Source organism: Micrasema longulum, unplaced genomic scaffold (assembly GCF_059751315.1).
Source record: "Micrasema longulum isolate JH-2025_06_02 unplaced genomic scaffold, ASM5975131v1 h1tg000509l, whole genome shotgun sequence".
NCBI lineage: Eukaryota > Metazoa > Arthropoda > Insecta > Trichoptera > Brachycentridae > Micrasema > Micrasema longulum.
The window spans coordinates 340,302-367,707 of record NW_028277706.1 but is presented as its reverse complement, the minus strand read 5'-3'; the positions used below and the strand labels follow the sequence as shown (position 1 = coordinate 367,707).

At 33.4% G+C, this 27,406-nt stretch overlaps 2 protein-coding genes across 2 annotated transcripts in view; one reads left to right on the top strand and one right to left on the bottom strand.

Annotated features, from left to right (window-relative positions):
- Positions 1–27,406, bottom strand: part of Nadsyn (NAD synthetase) — a 65,587-nt gene that overhangs the window by 38,002 nt on the left and 179 nt on the right. Inside the window, exon 2 of the mRNA XM_088227544.1 lies at positions 25,041–25,104. The gene's annotated coding sequence lies outside the window, so the exon portion shown is untranslated. The remainder of the gene's footprint in view (positions 1–25,040; positions 25,105–27,406) is intronic.
- Positions 3,783–27,080, top strand: LOC148280956 (cytosolic carboxypeptidase 2-like). Its single transcript, XM_088227541.1, has 17 exons — positions 3,783–4,181; positions 9,046–9,221; positions 15,637–15,789; positions 18,428–18,660; positions 19,886–20,032; positions 21,009–21,261; positions 22,350–22,514; positions 22,595–22,710; positions 22,790–22,949; positions 23,042–23,361; positions 23,442–23,574; positions 23,655–23,726; positions 23,811–23,999; positions 24,616–24,770; positions 25,059–25,247; positions 25,479–25,658; positions 26,655–27,080. The coding sequence occupies exons 1-17, from the start codon at positions 4,100–4,102 to the stop codon at positions 26,947–26,949; spliced, it is 3,018 nt and encodes a 1,005-aa protein (XP_088083667.1). The 5' UTR covers positions 3,783–4,099; the 3' UTR covers positions 26,950–27,080.

Genomic DNA, 27,406 nt, shown 5'->3' with positions numbered 1-27,406 from the left:
AAGAAGACTTAATATACAGGGAAAAATCACAAAATGTAAGACAGTTTTAAACACTACGAATTAATGTTTATTTTTAATTTTTATATACCTGTATTATAAAACGCACAATAAAAGAACAAAAAAAAATAATTGTTAAAAAAGCTTATCAAATGCTAGGCTTCATTTTAAGAATTTCCAAACCCTTAAAAAACCAAACACATTGAAAACTTTATACAACACTTTTGTACGCAGTAACTTGGAATTTGCATCCGTTGTGTGGAGCCCACAATACATAACAAACATAGAAAGGATTGAAAATGTTCAACGAAATTTTTTTAAATACCTAGATTATAAAAACAATAAAACGCTTTGCACTTACAGCCAATCTGCTAAACAAAATAGATTTAATACCCTTGAAAATAGATGCACTATATCTGAATTATGCTATTTATATAAATTATTAAATAATAAAGTAGACTCTTTTAACCTACTCTCCAAAATTAATCTTAATGTCCCCTTTCGCGTGACAAGAAATGAGTATTTATTCCATCTGTCAGTCTGTAGCACTAACTATGCACAACACTCTTTCCTCTATCGTTCTTGCTCCAACTATAATGCTTTTTTAAAATCTATTGGTACATTTAACACGCCCCTTAATTTATTTAAAAATAAATTAAGACTCATTCTTTTTGGCTGCGATACGATCCCACTTGCTATTTAATGATGCTTGAACACACCTGAACACTTAGTCCCACACAAATACACACAAACACACCTCTACACTTACTTTCATACAAATACACATAAACACACCCTTTTGTTGTACCACAATTTAATATGTATGATGTTTATTTAGAAACTTCGCTGGTCTGTCTTTAAACTGTATCTTTTTTATGTTATTATATCATTGTCGACTGTTTGTTTCCTTAAAATAAATAAATAAACCATAACATAAACTATAATACGTTTGTGAAGCACGTGCTTCAATATTGGTTTGGGCGAATGAGACAATCCATTTTACTTCTACCCACCTCCACTGTCGATTTTTTATAGCCTTTTTCATTTTCTCGTTGCTAATTGTCTTAATGGACAGTGGAAGTAGGTTATAGATTTTAATTGCATTACGGGGTGCTCTTGTTATTTCATTTTCATCCCCAACATAGAATACAATGTACATATTTTACAATGTACTAGGTTTGTTAGCGAATGCACCTTATCTTACTCTGTATCCAGGCAGATGTTGAATACAGTTATGTGTGTGAAATAGAACTAGAGCCCTGGATGAGCGTTTTCGACTCGATGGCTGCTCTCAGGGAAAAAAAATGACTATGAAAACCGAAATCGAGTGTGGATAGACAAGTACGCTTCGTGGCGGCCTCCGTGGTGTAGTGGTCAAAACGCTTGACTCACAAACGGAAGGTTTAGATTCCCGCGAGAACACTAAAAAAATATGGGATTTTTCTCAAGCCTGGGTGTTCTGTGCTGTAATTCACCACTGTAATTGGGCCTCCTGGCGTGTTGTGGTGCAAAAAAAATGTGAGAAAAAAATTGGTTTGTTGTGAATCTGTTGGCGCGTTTGCCTACCATTCTTGAGGTCTTGGGTTTGAGATGGACGTGAAATATTGATTTAAAATGTTGTTGAAACTACAGCATTTCATTATTCCTGGACTGGCATCTGAAGCGTAAGACTGATCACCTTACCTTCACTTAACAGATGATCAAAATACGCTGCATTTGATTTAACAATGCGGGGCACTATCAGCACTGGGTGCGGCAAGGGGAAATGATGGCGATGACGATATTAAGATGCACTTTTTAAAGAAACTTTGGTAGAAATTCGAAACGTCAGTAGGGTCCCAGTGAATCACATCTTGTTGGAGGGTGTGATTCTATAAAATGCTGCAAATGCCCAGTTGCTTTTCACCGGCAACACTACTGACTAGTCCAACTCGTTAGCGTCCACGTCGCGAACCCCGGGCAATGGGATCACACTCGTAACGGTGTGATCACAGCAGGTAACGAGAGGATGAAAGGCGAGTTTCTGGCGCCTCTAAACCAGAACCAACCAGCTAAGGGAAGATAACCCCGACAGAAAAATCCACCACAGAAGGCAACGGGAAACCATTCTGGTCATAGGTATTTTCCCAGGAATCACTACGGCGAGTACACCAATAAGCAGTCGTCCTGGCTGCGAAATAAAAAAATAGCGTAGAAATTATTTCGCTGCAGTGATCGTCAACGTTAGGGGGACCCGGCAAGGCACCAGAAGAAGAAGGTGGGAATGTAAAAATAACTAAGTTGTTTATGAAGGTTTGCAACCTCTGAAACATCTCGTGATTCTTAAATAAACGCAGGTACAATCACAAAATAATGGCAGTGTATTAAATAAACGAGAAAATATATTTTTTTAAATGAAAATACTTTGAAAATACAAATCGACTTTACCATTAATAGTACCTAGTCAGCAAACTTCTGTCGTGGGTACATTATCGTTAAATATTTATTTTGATCGCTCAACAAAGGCGACCATGAAATACTTCACAATGATAATACTGAATGGTGATTGTTGGCTTACTCGAAACAAACAAGACATGACATGCATTAACAATATGCGGATATCCCTTCACCCGCTTAATAAAGACAAGAAAACGTTCATTCGGAAACCGGGACAATTCGGTTAACTGACGAAAGAAGCGCGTGCTAATATTGAAATTGTTTCAAATCAAAAATGGCATTCATTTGTCAATATAATGTGTGTAAATGTTTCAGTAAGGCGCCCGAAAAAATTTAAGCGTTTCTTTCAATTTAATGACCAACAAAATTATGTATTGAAACAGGATATTAAATTATAGCACTACACAAATTATTGAATTCTATTTTTGGAAAAGCCAATACTATCAAAGAGTGTAACTACACACTTTGATGAGAAAGTATTGGCATTCCCGAAACTAGTTGTGATAATAGTATATAACAGAAACATCTCCTTTCTCTTCCTTAATCTCTCCTCCTTTCCTATTTCCTCTTTCCGCTTTTTTCCTTTTTCCCATTGAGTAATAGTTTTGATTTAAGGTAATTTATAAACAAATACGTTTATTTCTATTTTTATATATTTTTAACTTTTTAATCTTTTTTTTTTCTATTGATTTTTTATTCTATGTTCTGTTACTTGAATTATAAAAATAAAACTTTTTTTTTATTGGTTGGTTGGAAGAAATTGCCATTTGGCAATAAGCCCGCCAATGTACAAATAACATTATGTACAAAAAGTTAAATAAATAAATATATAGTTGGATAATTTATAAGGCGCCATTTTTGTGAAAATCACCTCGTTTGTAATACCATATGGTCCCAGCAAATTTAAGTATTGGAAGAATAAAAAAATACTAAGAATAATATTTTATCGTCCTTAAGGGTAGGTTACAGTCCATTCAAACGATTAAATATATTTTTTATGTGTAACATAACACAAATAAAATAAACTATTTATACTGAGCCGACCGACAGGCAACTAACACACTAATCTGGGCCATAAAACATTCGAACGCACGGTATCTACTATAAAACTACGAAAAGTTTTCCTGTAGCATTTTCAAGCTGCAAATATGCTTGTAAAAATGTAAGGAATAATGGGCTTATTTTACGAATCTCGAACTTCCGACATAACCCTTCCATAGAAACCTTATTTGAGTCAAATTCATAATAAAACTAGGACGAAATTCCAAGTTAACAGTAATTGAAACAAGCGCTTGAAGTTCCCTGAATTAGCAAAGCTTTCAGCTGTTTTCAGCGATGAAAATATTATCAGCCAAAGCTCCGCCAAACCCCGCGAGGTATGGACGCGGACGGTTCCCGCCTGCTTATTGTGGCGGTCACGTGACACCCCCTATCAAGGGAAATTACAACCCATTCCTCAATAACCCGGAACAATGGAACAGTAACCGATCTCTTTCAAATGGAAAAAGGCGCGATCCATTCAACATGCCCCGTGTTATTATTTTTAAAATTTTTATCTACTAAATAAATGTCAACAATACTTATCAAACGTCGATGTAAAATTAATCAAGGTGAACTATCTCCAACTTTAATGACTTACATATTTATTAGTTTTGATATGCCATAAATGAAGCAAGTGAAAATGCTGAAGAGGCAAGAAGGAATCGACCGGGACCAGGAAGAAACCTTGGAGGAGTTCGTGGCGAGCAGTAAGTCGTATATTTATTAAATTGTAATATTTCTCTAAACTCGCGTGTCAAACCGAACGGATTTTGCAAACGATTATTTACTATTCATGTTTGTACAGGAAGAAAGTACTTTATAATGTTTTGTGTCTTTCTATTTTCCAATTAATTAAAAAGTCCACTGAAAAGTATGCGATAAAGAAAACGAAACATTAAAACAGGCTGAGCTGAAATGAAGACTATTCTTACCAGAGGACGCTCCGTATTCATTTTCTAATCTGTTTTATATACCTTCCCTGGTATAAAATATGTATACCAATTCATGCAATAAATATATACAATAAATAGCATTATCAAAATTATATTTTTACCTACAACAAAAAATAACATTTTAAGGAACTTACATACATAATAAATATAAAAATTATTATTAAGAGTACATAGCGTATATTATTCCTAGAGGTAAAATTAGTATCAACTACAGTAGATTTATTTATTTATTAATTCAAAATTACACTCGTTTAAATATTTATGAACTTATTAAGGCTATTTAGGCTGTGCCTGTGTTAAGCGATAATAATAATAACAATGAAAAATACATAGTAAAATATTTCATTTACATCATTTTTTTGTAGGAGGTATGATAGTTTAAATATAACAAAATATACATATGTACATATGTTAAAACAACTACAGTGTAATATTTAAGTGAGTATAATTTTCGTGTAGAAAAGAGAAAACTTTAACGAAAAACTAAATGAGTGATGGATTATATCGATCTAAATGAGTGATGGATTATATCGATCTAAATACGCTAATATTCGACACACGTTTATTCTATACGATTTCTTGCATTTTTTGCAAGGAATAACCCGCTGAACATCTACTTTAAAAGCTTTTCGGCAAGTAGGAAAGAAAGAATATGAATGAAAGTTATGAAAACACCGAGACAAATTGAGAAAAAAACCTTATTGGATTTTTTCATGCAACTGTCGACTTCTTGAATCGAACCCGCGACGCCAGATTCACAGTTGGCCGTGAAAGCAACTGCGCCGCGACGCGTAGCCTGTCAGATGTTTTGTGTCTTTTTTAAGTATGCTAATGAATCGCCATAATTTATAGGTCTATCAAACCAAAGTTTACGTTTTAAAAATACGAATTTAAGAAATAAACATTAGTTTATCTCAAATTATGAAGCATTTAATCTAAGGGACAACGTTGAACGTTGGAAAATGACTGCGTGCTTGAAGCGGTTAAGTTATTTCTGCCATCTAGCTAAAAATATATTTATAGGTACCTAAACTAAACTGACAAGTGAATTATTGTAATTAAAACTAAAAATATTGTTATTAGACGAGTTAAAATATACATAGAGGTACCTAAGTACGATGTATGTAATGAAATAACATGTATCACACGCATACAGCATGCCACAGGACAAGGAAAACTATACACATACAAACTTACTAAATTGATAATATTTCATCAAACACATCTACAGCTACATCTACAGCATGATGAATTTGACGTCAACTGATTAAATTCACCCCTGGAAAAGGGTTCACTTTCAAATACTGTAAAAACCAAGGCGTTCAGACGGGGTTTAGTGAGAGCTACGACCCGCTCGACGCTCGAGCCAATGAACTCTACTAAAACCCCATCAAGGCAACAAACCACAAGAATCAAAGTGAATTCCGTGTTTTAGAGGGAAATCACATTTTTTCGTATCAATTTGGATTTGATGAGTTCGCGAGCGTTTGGGCCTAGCGATTGTCACGAAACGCTTCTAACATACCCGAGATGTATAATATATACCCGCCATAAAAGTTGGCCTTTTCGAGTGATTAAATCAAATCTTTTGGCAAAACGTTTAGCAGTCAAATGATAAAATATTCACAAAAATATTAAGCAAAATCGTGAATACAAATTTACGCGCTTCAAAATAAAGGATACGGAAGAAGCTATTGAATTAACATGTCCAAAATACAATAAAATCCAAATGGGATAACCATAAAAATGTTAGTTTAGGAGGATTCGTATTTTGGTAAAGTTTGTATTAAATAAAGAAATGCGGAGAAAATTGAACAGTCGGGAAAGCTTTGCGCGTGTATTAGGTACTCCCTGCTCCCGAATACTAACGGAGGGGAGCTTGCCGCGAGGGGAGAAGGAAAACAACCCTACGGTGAATGTATAATCTGTTTGTATTTACTTCCTGAATGATTCTACAAACTCTCCCAGTCAATTGACCTATATCTGAGTAAGTCAACCTGCAATTCATTACTGACGGTACAACAAACTTGGAAACTATTCGTTTGAATTACATTTAAGCGTGGGGTGAAAACATTTCTGATTTTGTAACAGCTCGTAACACGAAAATGTACAAAGTGTCACCTTTAATAAACGAATCAATTTGTATGAACGTTTAATCACTAAAATAAATTAACAGCAGATTGTTCTTACATTTTTGGTTTCACATGTACTCGTTTTCCTATCTTACCTGGTAAATCGATGAATAAAACATTAATGCCCCCTTATTTTTTTTTTACATATTAGATTGAAGATTTTAATATCTACGAACACGCACAGCTCAAAGATCTATATTTCTCTGAAAACCGCACGTAAATCGGTTAAGCCGTTTAGGAGGAGTTCAGTGACATCACACGTACAGAGGGATTATATATATAAAGATAGCATTTCATGAAGTATATTGGTTTCAATCTGAGAATTGAAGTATGTAATAAACTATCGCTAATTAAGCAATATACACCTCAGAAAATTAGTTAAGAAAGTAGATATTGCAATTGGGATATTATAACTCGGGGGGCGTTGTTCTTCCTTCATTCCCTTCTAATAAGCATAACACACTACCTGTTATAGTAAAGTTGTGAGGGGAAGCGATGTATAATGTGGATGGAAGGTAGCAATGCATAATATTTTTAGTGTATTTCCTTATGGTGGATAGCGAGCAGCTTACTGCGGCGGCGAGACTTCTAAATCGATTCACTTTTATGCTGTAAAACTTTCTAACATTCGTATCTTTTCAAATAAATTAAACTGTAGAAATAAAATACCGCCGCCATCGCAATAAAATCTAGTGAAAAACTACTTTTTACCAACTTGTGATACGAAATCGTGCATATGATAACGCGAGTGGCGTTGGAAATAGAGCTTAATAAGAAAAAATCTAACGTATGTATTCGAAAGGTCGACTTTCAGTTGGTTCAAATATTTGATGCGTAACAGAACGAACATTTACGCGCTCTAAGTTGGGAAAAAATAAAAACAAGGAACCAAGTTGTAGCTTACATAACCGTGGTATATGCACCTAATTATTTTTTTAAAATCGTATCAGCACCCTTCGGGAAGTAATCGGATTATCATTTCTGACGCAAGTATTTTGAACTGTTGTTTATCGCCCTGATAAAGCTACCATAGCAATGTGCGGGAAGATAATGGAGATCCATCGAGTTAAGGAACTACAAGCGGCCTTGTTTCCCATTTGCTACAAAGGTGATAACATTTAAATTCTCCGTTTTTTTGTGTGCGTAGCTGGACTATTGGCAACATAAATCATTACTGAAAAAGATAAATGTACAGAAAATAAGATTTATCAAATTCTGCACCAAAGTTATTCATTATGTATGGACATTATCTACTAATTGTGATGGAGTGATTAGGTGTTTTTGATGGTTCGTACATAGAAGAAACGGTACTTTTTTTTTAAACAAAGATAATAATAATATTCGTATATTACGGAATTTATTGGAAGATCATGTAGTAAAATCACTCGGGTTGAATTATTAGTTATTAAATATTCAAAACATTATTTTGTTGCAGAAATCATACGTATCCCTACTTAAATCTAAGGTTACGTTTCAAATACACACATTGTGCATTTATAAACAAGTAAATAATATGTAAATATTTGCACAAAATTGGTATTTTGATAAAAGCTCATATTGTTATTTCAAAATTTCACTAATTATTGATGATTTTCAATTGTGAATAAATATTTTTTTATAATTACCCGCTGTCGAAGAAAATTAATCATGTTTGTTTCTTTTTAAATTGAACCATTTAATACACAAGGTAAATAGTAAACTACTGAGCTTATGGAAATATTTTTAGTAAAAATGTCATTGGCTGAAATAGTTAGTAAGTAGTAGTGAGTAAGCCAACAATGCAATAATAATTGCTTAAAAATAATCATTTCAGTCAATTAATAATTATTATTACTTAAATAACGTTGAAATGTATATTTCATTTATTTAAGGAGTGGAAATTAAAAATACATAATAAAATAAATAAAAGATAAATGTTTTTATAGGCTTTGTTTGACTTGTTAAGTATTTAAAAATCAACAATATTCTTTAATAAATTTTAGATTTGAAGCACTAACTTTGTGGTTATTCATTATAATAAAATAAATAAAAACAACTTTGTTTTTAAACATTTATTCTTGATAAAGAAGCTTGTATAGCTTTGAAACCGGTCTGTAGATAAAATAAAAAATAAGTGGTTAGGAACAAAGTTGTCTTTATTTATTTTATTAAACAATATTCATTTCAAATCAGTTTTTATAAATATCTTCGGCCGACTTATATACTTCTGAAAAAAACGTTTTATCAATTTGGTGAACACTGATATTTCTGATAAATTGAATATTTATATTTATAAATAACACATCGATTTAAACTAAATAACAACTTTAGATTAATAAGAATAATATATGGGAATGATTGGGAGTTAATACAAAAAATAATATTATTACTTTATATTTCAGACTTTTCTCGCAAGTTATTTTAGACGACGCCGACTATCGATTTTCTTAAAATATCAGCCATCACATTAAAAAACTTATAGTAATCGAGTATTTTATTATTTTCAGGCGCATATATTAGTAATTACCTAGAGACGGCCATTAAAAGTAACCAGATAGAAATTAACACCGACTCCAAAACATTCAGGACCATAGCCAAACTCAAGGAACCGAGAGATCTATTTGCACTACCCAGAGAACTGGACAGCCATCAGCAATCGGCAAGATGGCCGACAGAATGCCAGGTAAAATATATTCCTTTATTATGACATAATGCAGTCATGAATGACTTTCATTTTGCTAACAAAAGTTATGCAGAAATATCACCCTTCAACTACTTGTTAATATTCAATATGGTCACTAATTTACTAAAAACAATAATAAAAATACGTATATAGTTTTATTCCACTTTTAAACTACGTGTTTTTATTTTTATTATTATAATTAAAATACAGTTCCACCAAGAAATGTCAGTAGAAAAACTCAATATTACTAACTACACGTTACCACAAAGACTCACATGATAATATAATAACGCAAGCATACAATTACAAACATACACTGAGCCTTTAACCATTTACAAAATGTTTTAGTTCGTATTTATAAAATAACTAAGGGATACATTAAAATTGACTCGGTTGGTCGTTGAACCAACCGTGAAACTAGCGTTACGGGTTCGATTCCCGCCAGTTGCAAGAATAAAATCCAAAAAATATTTTGTCTCAATTGGTCTGGGTGTTGTGGTGTATTTTTTATGACATTCTTTAATTTCTCGCCTGCTGCCGAGCGTCTTCAAATGGAGGCACAGTGGATTATTTATTAAAAAATCAATTTAGATTTAATGCTTGTATTACATTAGATTAAAAATATTTGAATATTTGATTTGTCATTTACTAAAGTGCAAACAAAGAAATATCAACAAATTAGCTACTAACTATCGCATACCGTAACCAAATTATTTTGAAAAGCTTTTTGGTGTCTATACTAAGCCCGAAAACACGCATGGGACGGGACTAATATACCGGACCATCATAATTCGAGAATTTGAAAGGTAATAAATGTAGTTATTAGGAACAAACAGTCTATAAAATCCCTGGAAACCTCTGACGGGGAAAGTTAGTAATGAAATGAAATTACTATCATTTGTATATTTTTATAAACTATGAATTACGCTTCGTGATGAGAAACACGTTAAAATGTAATATTCTTTACAATACCGTTCATACAAACTGTTTAATAAATGTCGAATGATGAACTTTTGAGCGATGTTCGCTTACGTAGTTTTGAGGAGCTAAAATGGAAAATTTAAACTCGCTACCGATACATTGTCCTAGAGCAAATGAAAAGCTATCGGTCGCTTTTCAATAGATACCAACGGTACAATAAAATATCGGTACAAGGCTGTACACGGGCACTATTCACGGGAGACGTTTCATTTTTACCCCCTCAAAATCACATACAATACCAAGTTAAAAATAGTTTCAACTTGGTAACAAACGCGTACCTACCAATATGGTGCTGTGTACTGTCGCTGGTCTTTCGGTATAGAAATTTCCAAGCATTTCTTTAATAATCATAATGTCCGAATAATGAGAATAAGATATTTTAAGATAATACACCAGCATTAAGCTTATTTGCAAAATAATATAACAAATATTGCATAAGTTGAAAATAAGATTCCTAAAGTTATTAAACAACGAATCTCAATAAGTTGTAGTGTATGAATCATTAAATTTAGAAAAATAGATTTATTTTCACAATTAATTAATAATTACGAAGCAGTGCTTCGAATATAAATTTTATATTTATTTTTAAGTTTTCTATATCCTAGTTAAGCTGTGGGCATTTCAAGATTTCCGGGTAAACTTTTTAATAATAATGAAAATAGATAATATTTCTTTAGCTGAAAAATCGAAATAATCGTTCTGCCTTTATTATCTCCTATCATTTCGCACATTGCTTACGTATATTAATTGATTTGACGGGGTGATTCAATATTTTTTTTTAATTTACAAGTACACACGGTATTAAAATTACTTTGTTGGGAAAGGCCAGTCCATGAAACGAACCAAATGTGTAAAAAAACAAAATAATACTTAACGAGCAAAATTATCACAGCAATAAATAAAATTTTAAAATATTTTCTATCGATCTTCTGTGACGGAGAAAAATGTATATTTGTCGAACTCTCCAGTCAAAAAGCGAGAACACATTTTTATTTTATTTAACAAAAACAAACAGCATATTATATTATAATTTAGTTATATACATATTAGTTTTGTCAATGGGACACCCATGCACACATAAAATATGTTTACGGTGAAGAGACAATATTAATAATACAAACCACGTTTTAAAAAAAACCTATAAGAAGAGAGATCAGAAGAGCAATCAGTATTTTTTCAAAATATGAGAATATAATATATGGTATACGATTTGGGAATGTTCAACGACTCACCTCTCCGTTAGAAACGGAAACTGAGTCTCATTGATATAAATAAAGCTGAAGATATAATCATAGTATTATTTTCAACAAATTAACGAAAACTATCTAGCTTTCGCGTACCTTGAAAAATTTTCTATCACTGCCTAAACTAAAAACTCAGGAATGACAAGATAAAGAAATGCAATGCTAAAATGAGATAAAATATGGTTTCGTATTGCACCATAACTGTTTGTTCGAAATAAATTATGGTATTCCATATTAGGAAAACTATTCCATATTTAGTCACATTCCTTCAATAATTAAACTAAATCTACTCCCATAACATACACATAACACACACTTCACTCCACATACCACACTCCAAGCTCATAAAACAATAACTTATTTATCTTGCAGTAGATCCGAGGATCTGTTGATTACTAAAGCTCGGGTTTCCTAGGACAGCGGTGCCCGTATTTTAACGGCCGTAGTGCACATTAACGCGGTTGACAGCCGTCGTAACGGTGACTAGAGAGTGGTTTCTTATAAAAATGGTGTTGATAACACCGTTAAAAAATAAAACCACTCTCTAGTCACCACTACGACGGCTGTCCACCGCATCACCGTTCACTACGGCCGTTAAGATACGGGCACCGCTGTCCTAGGAAACCCTAGCTTTAGACGAACTCCAACTGTCTCGCCACCACTTTAAAGGTCTTCCAGGGGTGGTATTCTGAATCTTCTATACCCGCTAGAGAGTGGTTAATTTGGGGATTTTATTTTTGAATGCAACGACTCTTTGCTTCATATAATGGCCACACTGATGATAAAACGTCAAATGATATATAAAACGGTTAAAAAAACCGAAAAAAAGCAATACGGTTTGGTCAATTCAACCTAATCAAGTGTTTTGGGTAATGCTTTTTTAAAATTTTATTAAAGGAATAACCCGCTAAGCCTCTATTTTGAGACTTTTCAGCAGGTGGGATAGAGGGGATATGGAAGGAGGTAATGAAAAATACACCACAACACCCAGACCAATTGAGAAAAAAATATTTCTTGGATTTTTTTCTTGCAACTGGCGGGAATCGAACCCGCGACGCCGGTTTCACAGTTAGCCGTCTTACCAACTACGCCACGGCGCCTGACTGACGCCTGGCTTAAGGTCGCAATAATGTTCCAAATGAAAATCATCATGTTTGATTTCACGTGTTCATATTTATTTGACGTTTAATCGTCAGTGTGGCCAGATATGAAGCAAAGTGTAAACGCATACAAAAAATAAAAATCCCCAAATTAATCGCTCTCTAGAGTAGAGAAGATTCAGCATAGCGCCCCTGGTTGGCGGGTATCTTCAGGGACGTTGTTTGCTGCCACGTGTGAATGTCTGTTGGTCTGTTTTCTCCGCGTGGTCGCGCCAGAATCATCTCCTTTTCCTGCCCCATCTCACGATATCTCCTACGTTGCAGGCTTCACCATGACCGTGTGCCGTGTCTCGGCGTTCTTTCCAGAATGGCGCGCAATGCCTTCATTTCTGCAGTTCCAAGCAGTACTTTTGTTTTAGCTGTGTCTGTTCTTGATCCAATTCCGTATCTCATTTCGGCCGGACATAAATTTTATAAATTCGCACTTTGGTTTTTACATGCATATTTTTATTTTTTTATTAAGTCTTTTTAACATCCTGATATAGCCGCTTTATTGGTAAACAATAACATCATCTTCAAACCTTTATTCGCATCCAGTGGTGCATAGGGCATTGCATTGTTAAATCAAATGCAGCATATTCCGATCAGTTAAAAGAAGATTAAATAATTAAGTAGTCTTACGCTTCACAACACTAACACAAATGATAGTATCATTTGTACCTATTCTCATAACATTTTGCTGTCCTTGTTAGAAATTTGAAACGCATATTGTGTTATGTAGGTAATAGGGAAATATCACATTCTACGAATACAGATAAAATATATGAAATGGATTTAGAATAATTAACTGTATTTTCAAAATCAATATGGATATATTTTTTTATTTTTTATATGTAGTTGCATTATTATTTTACCTTGCTTGTAATGTACAAGGTTAATATATACTTCAAAGCGATAGTTATTTATTTGTTTACTTAAAAATTTGTGTTTTTTTTTTTTTTTTTTTTCTTCTTTTAAATTTATATTAAATTTACTTTAATGAAAAACTTTATTACGTTATTTTATGTAAGAATCGGTAAGATGTTTCGGCTGTGACCTGTTTCAAGAGGAAACCACAGAAAACTCGTCAGAAGAAGGCGGACCGTTGTTATTCGTCAACAGATCTTCCGATCCACTTGAATAGTGTTCGGCATTTGGTGTCCTGCTATCATTGATACCTTTTATTGCCTTCACTATATCTGTCATGTATAATGATACTTCTCTTGACAAGTCCCTATGACTAATCACTACATGCACATCGTGTAAATCCTCATTTAGACTTCTGCATCGCGCCTCCAGTTGCATTCTCTGCAGACTAAAAAAGGGGCAATGCATCAATAGATGGGAGACATCTTGGAGAGTAACATCATCGCATGGGCAAGTGTTGATCTCAGATATTTTGAATCTGTGTAAATAACTCATAAATCCACCATGTCCTGTCAGGATTTGTGTAAGTTCGTATTCTGCACGCTGCAGTTTCCTGAATTCAAAAGCATGGTAAATAGATGGAAAAAACATTTTTGTTACCTTTCCTGTGGGTTCTGCTAAATAGCGATTATTCCAGAGCTGAAAAGTTCTGCTTCTTATTTTTCTCTTAGCAAAACTTATTGGAAAGTCAGCAAAATCAGGAACTGTTTTTTTAATGTTGCTTCCCGAGCCTTTTCGTCAGCTCTTTCATTGCCAATTATTCCGCAGTGTCCTCGAATCCAGCCAATGTACACATTTTGCGATCGATTTTTTAATATCTGGATATCAGTTCGTATACTCATGACCATTGGGTTCACCGAATTACGATCCGCAATCGCGTGAATACATGATTTACAGTCTGTCAAAATCGTTATATGTTTCCATCTATTAGGCGGTTTTTTTAAAACGTAAACTATAGATTCTCTAATAGCGTATATTTCAGCCTGAAATACTGAGCAAAAGTGATCGAGTTTAAACTTCCTGGCAGGCAGTTCTCTTACGCCATCGTATGGTACAAATGCTGCACCTACTTTGCCATTTAAGAGACTGCCATCAGTGAAGATCCTCAATTCATTCTTTTTCATGTCAGGCAGCGTTTGGTCATTGAATCCATAGTCTATCTGGTATCGCTCCGCAGGATGAGGAAGGGAGAAAAAATTTCTGGTTCCCTGATAAAACCTGTCAGTTGGCAAGTCTTGCAGAGTGAGACTCTTCTTGACCTCATAAGCTTCTGCAAGCTCCTTGATTCTAAGGTCGAGTGGCATGAAGCCGCTAAAAACCTGAGCAGACACCAAGGAGATTGTAAATATGGATATTGTATATATAATATGGATATTGTAGAGAAATGTTTTCACACATAAATGTAAAAAAGAAATTTAATAAAAATACGTTGCTAGACAAACGCGACGTCTTTGGCATTGGTTGTTGTGACGTCAAGATTCGTGATAATGTTCTAAATAAATTTCAATGGCCAGGAACAAATAAACATGAATCGTGACGTATTAGGGGCGTGGCCAATGGAATGACCGTTTTCTGGGAATTCAAAATTATAAATTTAAAAATATTTTTTAAAGCAAAAAAAATTTTTTTTAATGGAGAGTATTTCATAGACCTATATTACTTTAAAAATGTAATTAAAATAACGTGATATTTCCCTATTGTATTGTATGTACGATAGATATTAGCCAAATCTAAATTTAGCCTATTCTTATTTTATCTACACCTACAGGGCACTACTTCAGTGGTCTAATTGGAACATATACCTACGTCCTGCTGGGCCCCTTATTTGAATACCATCATTCCCTTTCCGAATTCAATGGTGCATAGGGCACTGCATTGGTACACCAATCGCAGCGTATCTTAATCATATTTTTTATTATACTTTAAAAATGTAAAAAAAGTGATATTTCCCTATTAGTGCTGGTAGATTCATGTTTTTTGTTAAATATATTTATATGTATTATATCAGCACTGTGTGGCAAAATAATATGAAACTAGAAATAAATAACCGATTCTCTCAATGACATGAAAAATATCGACTCGGGTAAATTATAGATCGCATATTCAAGGTATTATATTGCATAGGTCCTGGAAGAACGCGTAAACCACATCGAATACTGTCCCCCTGTTCCGGAGTGCTACTACGCCCGGACCGGTCGCGAACTCCAGCCCAAACCCGTGGGGGAGGAATCCGGTACCGTCATGTTCCAGTATTACCCCATGAGTGCGGTCAACTACGTGAGTAGCAATCAAAATACCGATTACTAATATGTTCAATGTTATAGATACACGGCGTTTCAGGGTCAGACCGCGAAGAGGAACATTCCTCATGGTAAACTTTTTATAAAATCCTAAAAAAAATGCATTTTTATTTTATTTTTACAGTCTCAAAATGGAGTAAATCCTTAATTTCTCGGACTAGTGTCCCTCCCGCAAACCCCTACTCCTCCCCTACCCAGTCGCTTACCTTGTCTGCGTCTCAGAAGGGCCTCGATTATGATGGGAAAATAAAGACGTCATACCTTCACCTTGACAGTAAAGTTGAAGATAAATTCCCTCTAGCGATTATAAAGATATACTACCAACCCCCCACCTTCAAGTTTTGGGTAGGTACATCGATATGAATCAAGGGGAAGCGTACGTCACGGTACACATATCTACGCTCTAAAATGACATAGCTTTAGTATGACGTCATAGTTGAAGATAAAAGTCTTCCGACCGACTATAAAGGTATAGTACCGATACCCCCCACAATCAAGTTATGATGTAAGTACATCATTTTATACCGACGAGTCTAGAACCCCTCGATACGTTTATCTACGCATTAAAAGTGTCAAAATTTTTGTTCCACCGAGAATTTTTTCTTTTAATTATGATTTATTAAAAAATTTAATCGTTTTGAGGTTGGCACTTTTTTTCTTAAAAGCCTATTAAAAATATTAGAGAGAAAAAAGTAAGTTTTGAAGTCGAATTAAATTCCGACATAACTGTCACTTTAATAAAACGAACGCCTAGATGTAGAAATAATGTCGCTAGGTTCTCTCCTATTAACAAATAAGAGTATCTAGGCATCAGACACAGATTAAATGCGTCAGAAAGTTACCACTCTAAAAAAATAATTTAGTTATTATATTTTTTCCATCTGTTTTACTATCTTTCCGAGTGTATGTATCGAGACGTTATAGAAGTCGGTCGGCTTTGTAGTCGATCGGTACAGATCGGTAGATACATACAGACGATCGTTAAGTGTACCGTCTAGGTGATTTCCAAAAGTCATGCAAAATTCATGTTCAAGCGAGCATTTTTTGCTTGAATTGGGATTTATTGGAGTTTACAATCGCTTTGAAGTGATCAGTTTTTATTACAGAAGCCTATTTAAAATATAAATGAGAACTATTTTAAATGTTAATGGCGTAAGGAACGCGGAATAATTGTTTGCGGTCATTCCATTGGCTTGTTTCGATCATATGATGTCGATATGACAAGTAGGTAGAACATACCGAGGTAAGATACAGATTGTACAGAAGTTAAGTATACCGTCTCGATATATACATATGAAGATAGCGTTCAAAATCGAGGCACTGGTATTCCAAATGCTCTCGCGGCCGTATTACAGAAAAACTGTTTTCACCCCAGGGGTGCTGTTTTGAACCACTCTCGCGGTACGAGAAAACAGTTTTTCTCGTGTATTTTGTATGTAAATACACGAGATAATACGGGCGCGAGAGCGTTTGGAATGCCATCCCTGGTGCGTATCGCTTCGTTGGTCAAACACGTTTTTTATCCCAATGTTTTTTTTGTATGGGAGGGGAAGGGGTTTATGGAAGAAATTGCATTAAATTGGAAGGAACATGCATGTTTGTCCTAATCAGTGCATGTGCTTATTAAAATGCATATGTTGGTTTTATATTTTTGTGCAACAACTATGGTGAATGTGTATAGTAAGTTTTGCATGTTGGTTTGCATGTTTGATTTAATTGGTATCCTGACGAAGAGACGGGTACGTCTCGAAACCGGTAGACATAAAAAAGTCGGTTAGTGGTTATATACAAATATTTAATTACATTTAGTATACAGGGACTTCTTTATTTTGAAAAATATTTTTTTGTTTGCCGAAAGCAAATTGTCTTAATTAATTTTTAAAACTATTGTTTTGTTTTTGTGATTCAATTATGGGCGTGTCAATGAAATATTTCCTGCTGTTGAATAAATTGTATGTGTCCAGGCCGACGAAGAATACAGTTCTGCATGTAAAATAGAACCAGAACCGTGGACGAGTGTTTTCGACTCGACGGCTGCTCTCAGGTAAAAATCTTGAATAAAGAAATCGAGTGGAGAAAAGTCCGCCTCGTCGTGTAATGGTTGGCGCGTTCGCCTACCACTCTTGAGGTCCTTGGTTGGCTTCCTGGCAGGGTGGATATGAAATATTGATTTTAAACACCTGAAGCGTAAGACTTATCACCTATCTTCATGTAACAGATGATCAAAATACGCTGCATTTGGTTTACAAATTCAGTTTCCTATGGACCACCGGGTTCAAAAAAGGGAATTATGATTGAACAAATTGTATTATACAATTTAATTTGTGCATTGTGGATGTCTAACTCAATAAAGGATAAAAAGGCTCGTGCAGTTTCATGGTACCGGGTAAAATATTATGGGGCTTACTCATAAACTTGGTATAAAGTTACGCCTATGCGTAGTGGTAAAATACGGACGGAAAAACTATCCTCATTAATAAGTTATTATAATAGTTGAATAAGGATGGTAATAACATCCCTATTCTGCCACTACGCCCAGGCGTAACTTTATACCAGGTTTATAAGTAAGGCACTAAATGGATGACAAAAATACAAGGACATATGACTTTTTCCAGTTCAGTCGCTCCAGCGTGGGCGGAAGCCGCTTCTTCCTGTCCGGGTGTTCCAGTAGTGGACGCGAAGACGAACTATACTTCGAGTCTCGGTTCGAGTCCGGTAACCTCGCCAAGGCCGTGAAGATAACCAGCACCTACTACGAACTGTACCTGAGGACTGATCTCTATACCAACCGACACATGCAATGGTTTTACTTCAGAGTTACTAACACAAGGAAGGACGCTACCTATAGGTATATTTTATTTTATTTTATTTTATTAAGATTTTTCATTATTCAACTCTTGCGTGGCTATGATGTCCCATGAGCCTACATAGAATACAAGACTTGATAAAGGTATCTCTCTTATTTTTATTTTTTTTAAATGCTGTGCTAAAAAAATGCTTTGGGGGCGGTGCTGTAACATCGTGTTACATCAAGCAAAAGACGGAATATTCTGGAATTCAGACAGTTGAAAAAAAACTTAGAGACATACTGTTTAATAATTCAATTTAATAAAATTAATTTATTATTTAATTAAATAATAAAAATACTTTATAGTTTTATTCCACTTTTATTTATAACTTTTTTTGAAATTTTCTACCAGTGACCGGGTTTCGTCGTTACCGACATCGTCAGACTGGTCGGACGATGTCGGTCACGAGGAAACCCGGTCACTAGTAAAAAAATATTTAAAAAATTATAAATAAAAGTGGAATAAAACTATAAAGTATTTTTATTATTATAATTAAAATGCAGTTCCACAAAGAAATGTCAGTAGAAAAACTCCATTTCCTTAGTTTAATTTTATTTATTTAAAAGGGTGTTTTCACACCAAAATATTTCGTAGTCCCTGGACTGGTACCTGAAGCGTAAGACTAATCATCTTACCTTCATGTAGCAAAAAATACCAAGATACGCTGCGATTGGTGTACCAATACAGTGCCCTATGCACCATTAGGTGCGGAAAGGGAATGATAATGATGAATATCAAAATACGTAATTTTTAAGTAAACACTCAATAAAAATCATCCTTGTCTACAAGCATTTGCACATACTCTAAATATTGCTGATTAAACTAACTGGTAAAAAAAAGGATAAAAACTGAATAGTTTGTATTTTCAGGCGTTGCCTAGTAGGTGAAATGATTCAGCCAGATGAATTTCATTCACATCAATAAAGGTTTTAGCTCTTTTACTTCACAAATGTCAATAGATGGAAGAGTTGGGGAATCGTGGATGTTTAAACATAGGTAGAATGGTGAATGTTACACAGTGCGTAAAGTGGTCACTTAAACCAACAGGTCATAAGCCTTGTTGATGCCTATACTTCCATATTACTTCTCAAAAATATTTTCCCTGACTGATGCAATAAATTTATTTTACCGCCATTAATTTCTGTTATGTTCACATAAACATTGCGAAAATATGTATTAATTAAATAATTATGTATTAATTAAGTAAGGAAAAAATAATTTCAGATTTTCAATAGTCAATTTATCTAAAGGAGAAAGTTTATACAATGAAGGCATGAGACCACTCATGTACTCCAAGAAGGATGCTGAAACGCAATCTATCGGGTGGAGACGATGTGCTGAAAATATTTCTTACTACAAAAATGACCCCACGTAAGTTAATGTTGTCTTTTTTAGTACAAAAGGTTTTATTTTACTAAAAATAGTTGGACAGTGGAACCAAGTTAAGACTTGCATTAAGTAAAACAACTCCCAATGCCCAAATGTAGTTCAATTAGCATGTAATGTGTGTTATGATCTCAGTAAAAACACGATGGAGCCGCCCATAAAGACAAAAATCACTTTTGGACTATCAATCACGAAGTTAGCTATAGTTTACAGCAAAACAATGGGCCGTAGGTACTAAGGTCGTGAATCGCAAGTGCAGCGACGAAAGCGTCGGTTACATGTATGCTATTAAACCAAGAATTTACAACTCTTTTATTCTATACAATAGAGCGAAATAGTGTCTCTATAGCTGTAGCGCATTATTACTCTGAGGTTATGATCTGTTCTTGTACAGTAAATTTTTTATATTTTCTATAATTATAATATATTAAAATAAACATCGTAATTTTTTTTTACAATATGACATACCTACACGTATCTTAATCATTTGACTAAATCCGTAGTATGTGATAACAAAATAAATTGTTTTACTAAAAATATTAGCTTAAATTTTTAATTAAATAGAAATAAATATTAATTTAATCACTTTGTAAAGCACCCTAGGGGGCTTTTAATTCAGTGCCGAAAATCAGCGTTTATGTTGTGTAAATAATACAATATTTTGTGTTTGCAAAACAGTGAAAAGGGGTACAATTAAGTTAATTTAGATGTACCTAGTACAATTATGTAAAATTAAATCATAAGCAAACACATTAGATACTGTCTATACTCACTGGGTATAATAAATATCTGTTCTGAGGTAGGCAGCATTTATTTATTTTTATATAATACAGCATATTAAGTCTCAGTAATGCGTAGAGATGATTTAAATATGGAAATCTTATAAAAGATAAAATAACATTACAAAAATGGTGATACGTAAGTTATCCATAATAATAACTTTATATTTAATCCATTCAAGGTGTGAAGAAGAAGAACAATATCCGAGCTATACATTGACCTTCAATATAGAATTCCCAAATGATAGAGACGAAGTATATTTAGCTCACTGTTATCCGTACACCTACTCGGACCTACAAGACTACCTGTGTAAGCTACAAAATCACCCCATTAAATCCACTTTCACCAAACTACGCCTTCTGTGTAGAACACTGGCAGGAAACAATGTTTACTATCTGACTGTCACAGCTCCACCGAATGAAAGCGACCCAAAGGTAAGGCAATTTGACACTATAACAAGAATATGTAGTACCTAGATGATGTCAATTTAAAGGTAATTCATTATAAAAAACTCAATTCATAAAGTAGGCAAAGCCTGCCTAAGCAAAAGCCACATATCATCGATGATACTGCAATACCCCCATAACTATCAATTGAATTTTTCGGCAGTGGATTCTAAAAAGCGTTCTGTTTATGTATATTATTACTTACGACTTTAATCAACCAAAAATACCAGTAGAATATCAGAAAAACTATCATTATTTAGAGTAAAAAAAACAATAGTTAAAAATTAACGGCCCTTAGTCCCTATAATAAATTTATTTAAAAAAAAAACAGATATTAAAGTATCACCGACGATATAATATATTTAATTTATGAAAGTCAACGACAAATTTTATTTATATATACTTTTACATTGTTTGTATTCTTTTTTTAATACAGAATAATGTTCCCTCACTGGGGTGTCCCGTGCCGAGGGAAACATTTTACAAAATGTGAAACATACCTTAAATTGGCTATTTAACAAAGTTAACATAATAAACAATTTAAACTAATATAATCATAAAAAATATAACTAATTTATATAGACCAATAGAACAAATTTCATAAACAGTACACACATTTGACCTATTTGGCTTGATCCCCTCATCTATCCGTCCGCAATATTTTAAGTTGTTATCACACAACACAATTTTAAAAAAACAAAAATATTTGACATGCGGCGCCTAGCTATACATTTATTATGTTTAATATTTTTTTCACTTTTAAGTTATTATTTTGACTAAGATAGTCAAAAGGGAATTTTAAAAACGTAATTTATTAAAAATCTAAATATCATCCCATTATTGTTAAAAACATCAAAGTTTTCATCTAAACAAAATTACAAATACTATCTACCAAAATACTTTCAGTGATCTACAAGTAACATTTCCTAGATAATAACATTGGTAACAAAGATGGGGAGTTTATTTTATCCGCCTGTTAAATAAAATTATAATGTGATATTGAAAATTGTATAAGTAAAATAAATGTGCATGTAATGTTTTAAAATAAATTTTCCAAGATATATATATTATTACAGAAAAAGAAAGCAATTATTATAACAGCAAGAGTTCATCCCGGAGAAACCCCTTCATCTTGGATGATGAAAGGTTTTATGGACTTTTTAACGGGTGATTCCAACCAAGCGAGAGAGCTGAGAGAGAAATTTATCTTTAAACTTATTCCAATGCTGAACCCAGATGGAGTAAGGATCTACTATCAATACCAATTTTGTTCGGAGAGTGTAAATAAATATGAATAATTAACGTAATACGGCTGTTTTAGGTAATTGTAGGAAATAATCGTTGCTCTTTAACCGGAAGAGATCTTAATAGACAATACAGAACTGTTATTAGAGAAACTTATCCTTCTGTTTGGCACACAAAATTAATGATAAGAAGGTAAACTAACATAATACAAAAAAATATTTTATGAAGGATTCCTTAAGCACACCAAATGCAATAACAATTTTGTTCATAGGTTGATCGAGGAATGCGGAGTAGTGATGTATTGTGATTTACACGCTCACTCGAGAAAACATAATGTTTTTATATACGGATGTGAGAACAGAAGAGGATTAGATAAGAGACTTCACGAGCAGGTCTTCCCACTAATGTTACATAAAAACTGTGCAGATAAGGTAGGAAATATTACAAGATTACTTGGACCATTTTTAGAACAACTCGTCATATGAATGCATGTGCACAATAATACATAATTGATCAATTTCAGTTTTCATTTGAAAGCTGTAAGTTTAGAATACAGCGAAGCAAAGAGGGGACGGGTCGCGTGGTGGTGTGGATGATGGGTGTAGCCAACAGTTATACTATGGAGGCATCATTCGGGGGTTCCGAGCTGGGAGGGAGAGTGGCCACACACTTCACCACACAGGACTACGAGGGACTCGGCCGGGCCTTTTGTGAGACCCTACTAGACTTCTGCGATGAAAACCCGAATAAAGAAAGACTGAGGAACAAGATCATTAACCGATTATTACAGGAGGGCTCGAGTGCCGACGAACCAACTAACATCGACCTCTCTGATTATTCCAGGTAAATAACTTATGTTCATTTCCGTAAATAAACCACATCATTATTGGAAAGTCTAATGAAAACTATTGTTTCATTGACAGTGACGAAGGTGACACATCAAGTAGTAGTTCAGAAAACGAATCGAGAATGAAAGGAGAAAATCGGGCTTCAAATCATTTTCATGTCCCACCACCATCTCCTGTTTTACCACATGGAATCACAAAATCAAAAAGGGTATGCATATTTTCAGAAGGTTTATCTAGCTAGTAAATATTCATGACGCTCAATTTTAATACTAACATGTTTTATCTCAGGCCCTGAAAAAAAATCGTCCCAAGCTAGAAACCATCAAACTTAACCCACCTATACCACGAGAAATTTTACCAGTAAGTATTTATAGAATTATAAAAAAACACATTTTTTATGTAAATTAAAATTTACTAAAATTACTGCATTTGTTTTGTTGTTAGATATATCGAACTACAATAGATTTGACTACAGATCAAGGTAGTGACGTTGGAGAGTTTTCATCAGATATAGATACAGCTGATGAATCTAGTCCGGTAAGAAGAATCCACAAACAATTTAGATCATCGGGGAAGTCTAAGTCCCAACATAAAAAGCGAATGCCTCCAGAGCTTAAAGTAACTCCAGCACAGGTACATAACAATGTTTTACTGTACCTATTCTAATAAATACAAAGCATGAAAAGTTTTTTTACTCTGAACGACTTGAAGAAAGAAGTGTTGCTGTTTGTTTTTTTGAAAGAATATTTGAATAATATTCTTATAAGTAAATCAGTTCATAAATACGTGAGGCATGTTAAAACAAAACGGCAATCGCCACCATTGGTCTGAAATGAGCTAGATATGGTAATGGCTATATCATGTATATATAATTACTCAATAGTACAATTGACAACTGTAGGCAGTTGGCAGCAGGCAATGTCTCAAACATTTTTGTCTCAATTTTTTTTAGTTTCGCAAAAATAATGGCAGTCTCCTTTACATTACAGAACTAAAACTAACTATAAAACAAACAAATACTCTTTATTAATTTTAAATAAATAAATAATTTACCTATTACTCACAATAAAATGTACACAGAGAGATACTTCTGGAAAAATTATTAACTAAAATAATCAATTATCCTTGCAGTCTGGGAAAAGTAATAAAAAAAACATTTATTGCATATAACTCTTAATTACCAGCAGTCTTTGTTTCAACATACCTCATGTATAGCTGTATTAATATTTAGATACCAATTTATTTTCAGCAATTTGAATCACCAGAGCCTTCCGACAAAGAAAAATATTCCACTAGTCCGATGAGAAATCAACCGAGGCCATTAACATCTTTCACTGGAATTACAGACAATGCAAAATCTAAGTCTCCAGCATGGCATCAATTTCGTTGCTTCCCACCAATAAAGTAAAAAACATAGTATATTTTTCAATAAATACACATTAAATATTTTTACAATACATTCATATAAAGCATTCATATAAAGCATTACTCCCACAGTGTAATGGCCAAGACGCTTGCCTTACACAAAGGGATCTACATTTAATTCCTAGGGAGATTAACATATATATTTTTTTAATTTCACATTAAGCAATCTGTGCTATTCACGACCGTAATTTTATCAGTCCTTAATACTTCAATTAAACTTAACAAAACAATTTAAAAAATGAAAAATACCTTTAATGTGTTTTGCAGAAGTATATCTGAAGCAAGAATGTCAAGGCGATCACAACCATCGGAACTGCAAATAAAATTATCAACACTAAAGAAGAATATTTGGACCGGAGTACAGTCAGACATCCCTAACTCATACCTTCCACTTTCCTGGGGCATTTCTAATCTTGCGATGAGTAACTATACTATCGATAGTGAATCTCTGCTTAGGTGATTACACCTATAAAAATATACCTATCGCACATATTGATAAATTAATATTATCAGTTAGAATTCGGCTAGAATCGGCTTTTTTTACAAATTTCAATATCTTTAATATCTCTCAAAATAACATAAAATAAAGTGGCACATAATTAAAGTCATTTAATTACAATGTTTTAAAATATTCCACAGAGAATTCAGAAATCTGGATAGTAAATTTAGTTTTCTTCCTCATTGTAGATCTTGTTCAAAGAAACTGGAGGCTATAGAAAGCAGTTATACAACAAAAGAAATACGGAAGGATGAGGTGAAATCAAAGAAATCCAAATCAAAAATGAAAATAAAGTTATCAGATGTTGTGAATGAATATTTAACACAAGATAATCAAAGTATTTCAAGACCCTGGAAAAAGAAACCTAGGTATGTGGCAAATTACGTCGTGGGGTGATTACTACAACAAATCATCGTGATATCGCAGGGTAATTACTACAAATTGGTAACATCAAAATCAGCATTTGTGAATTACCCACTTAGAAAGCATTTTTTTCCTCCTCCATGAAAGCAGCAAATAAAGAAGTCATGCATTCAAATCATCATCATTTGATTTCGATGAATCACAACTTGCACTCGCTCAAAAATGCTGATTTTGAAGTTACCTAGCTGTAGTAATTACCCCACAATATGATTTTAATGAATCACGGCTTCATGGAGAAAGATACAAATATGTGTTTTTAATGGGTAACTCAAAAATGTTGATTTTGAAGTTACCATTTGTAGTAATTACTTCACAATATAAAAAATGAAAAAAAGATGTAAATTATAAAATAAGTATTATGTAAGACACTGAAACCATTAGCGATATGATTTAAATGACTTAGTTAACTACAAAATGAATAAAACTTTTTTTTTAAATAGGACGGTTTTACAAAATGTTTTTTTTTATATTCCTGGCTTGTGCAAAATATAAATTTAAATTAAGTTGACTGCATAAAATGTGCTGTTTGGTGCACCACTATTATTTTGTTCGCCTAGTTGCTTAAAGATATATTAGGCACATTGTGTAGATAATTCTTGATAAAACTCCAAAGCATCCATGCAAATGACAGTAAAATTCCTTGATTAAGTTTTACATTGTTTAATTTGACCAACAATCGCTTTTAACCAGTCCTGAAGATGCCTACTTCGGCAAAAGCGCTCGTTGGTCAAATTAAATAAATTAAAACCACACCAAGAAATTTTATTGATATTTTAATGAAAATCATATGATATATGCACACATTTAGCCCCAAGTTATTCTACTATTTATTGTGGATGCAGATAATTGTTCGAATTCTATATTAAATTATTTTGAAAATTTTATTCTACTATTGTTAACAGTTGTTCTACCATTCATTATACCTAGTTAAACGTTTTCAGAACGGCTGTAACTAAGGCAGAGAGCCTAAATTCTAATTTTACTATCATTGACACGACAATACAAAGTGACCAGCAATACACAATAAAATGTGATCAAACTGCTAGAAGCAGATTCCGCAAAAGCGGATTTGTGGCGACCGCAGTACAAACGCGAAAGACAAAATCGAAAAAAAACAACAAACAACATCCTTCATCAGATCTTTCCGATTCTATTGATTCGAACGAGCAGTTTGAGAAAACTAAAAAAAAGAAGAAAAGAAAAAACCAAGCAAAACTCACAAAAACCAAAAAATAATGTAGGTTACCTTTAGTTTTAAGCCAAAAAAATAATAATAAAGACTTGTAGATTCCTAAATTTTTCAAATCAATTTGTAAAAGTTATGAATACATTTTCCCAATGTCAATGTAATGCTTTTTAAAATTGTTTAACTTGTAATGTTATAAAATAAATACCTATGTATTAATGTATATACCTAATTTGTTTATATGAATATCAAAAATGTATAGAATGTGTAATAAATTGACTGATAAACTAACAAATAAGTAATGTACATTCATTTTCAAGCGTTTTAGTGTTCATATTATTATGATGAATGATAAGCCACTTAAGGGATATTAAAATTCTGCACAATTCAAACAAATGTAACAAAGATACCAAGTATTATAAAAAAAAACAGTAAAAAGATGTAGATAAGCAATGGATAACAGGTGAAATTATAGAGAATATTAGAATTATATTAATAAGTATAAGT

What these genes read in the sequence shown, in the direction of transcription:
- LOC148280956 (XM_088227541.1), top strand. Translation starts at nt 4,100, where the DNA reads ATGAAGCAAGTGAAAATGCTGAAGAGGCAAGAAGGAATCGACCGGGAC. An exon ending in AGGAAGGACGCTACCTATAG is followed by an intron (nt 18,661 to 19,885) that starts GTATATTTTATT and finishes AAATAATTTCAG; the next exon opens with ATTTTCAATAGTCAATTTAT. An exon ending in CCCTGGAAAAAGAAACCTAG is followed by an intron (nt 25,659 to 26,654) that starts GTATGTGGCAAA and finishes AAACGTTTTCAG; the next exon opens with AACGGCTGTAACTAAGGCAG.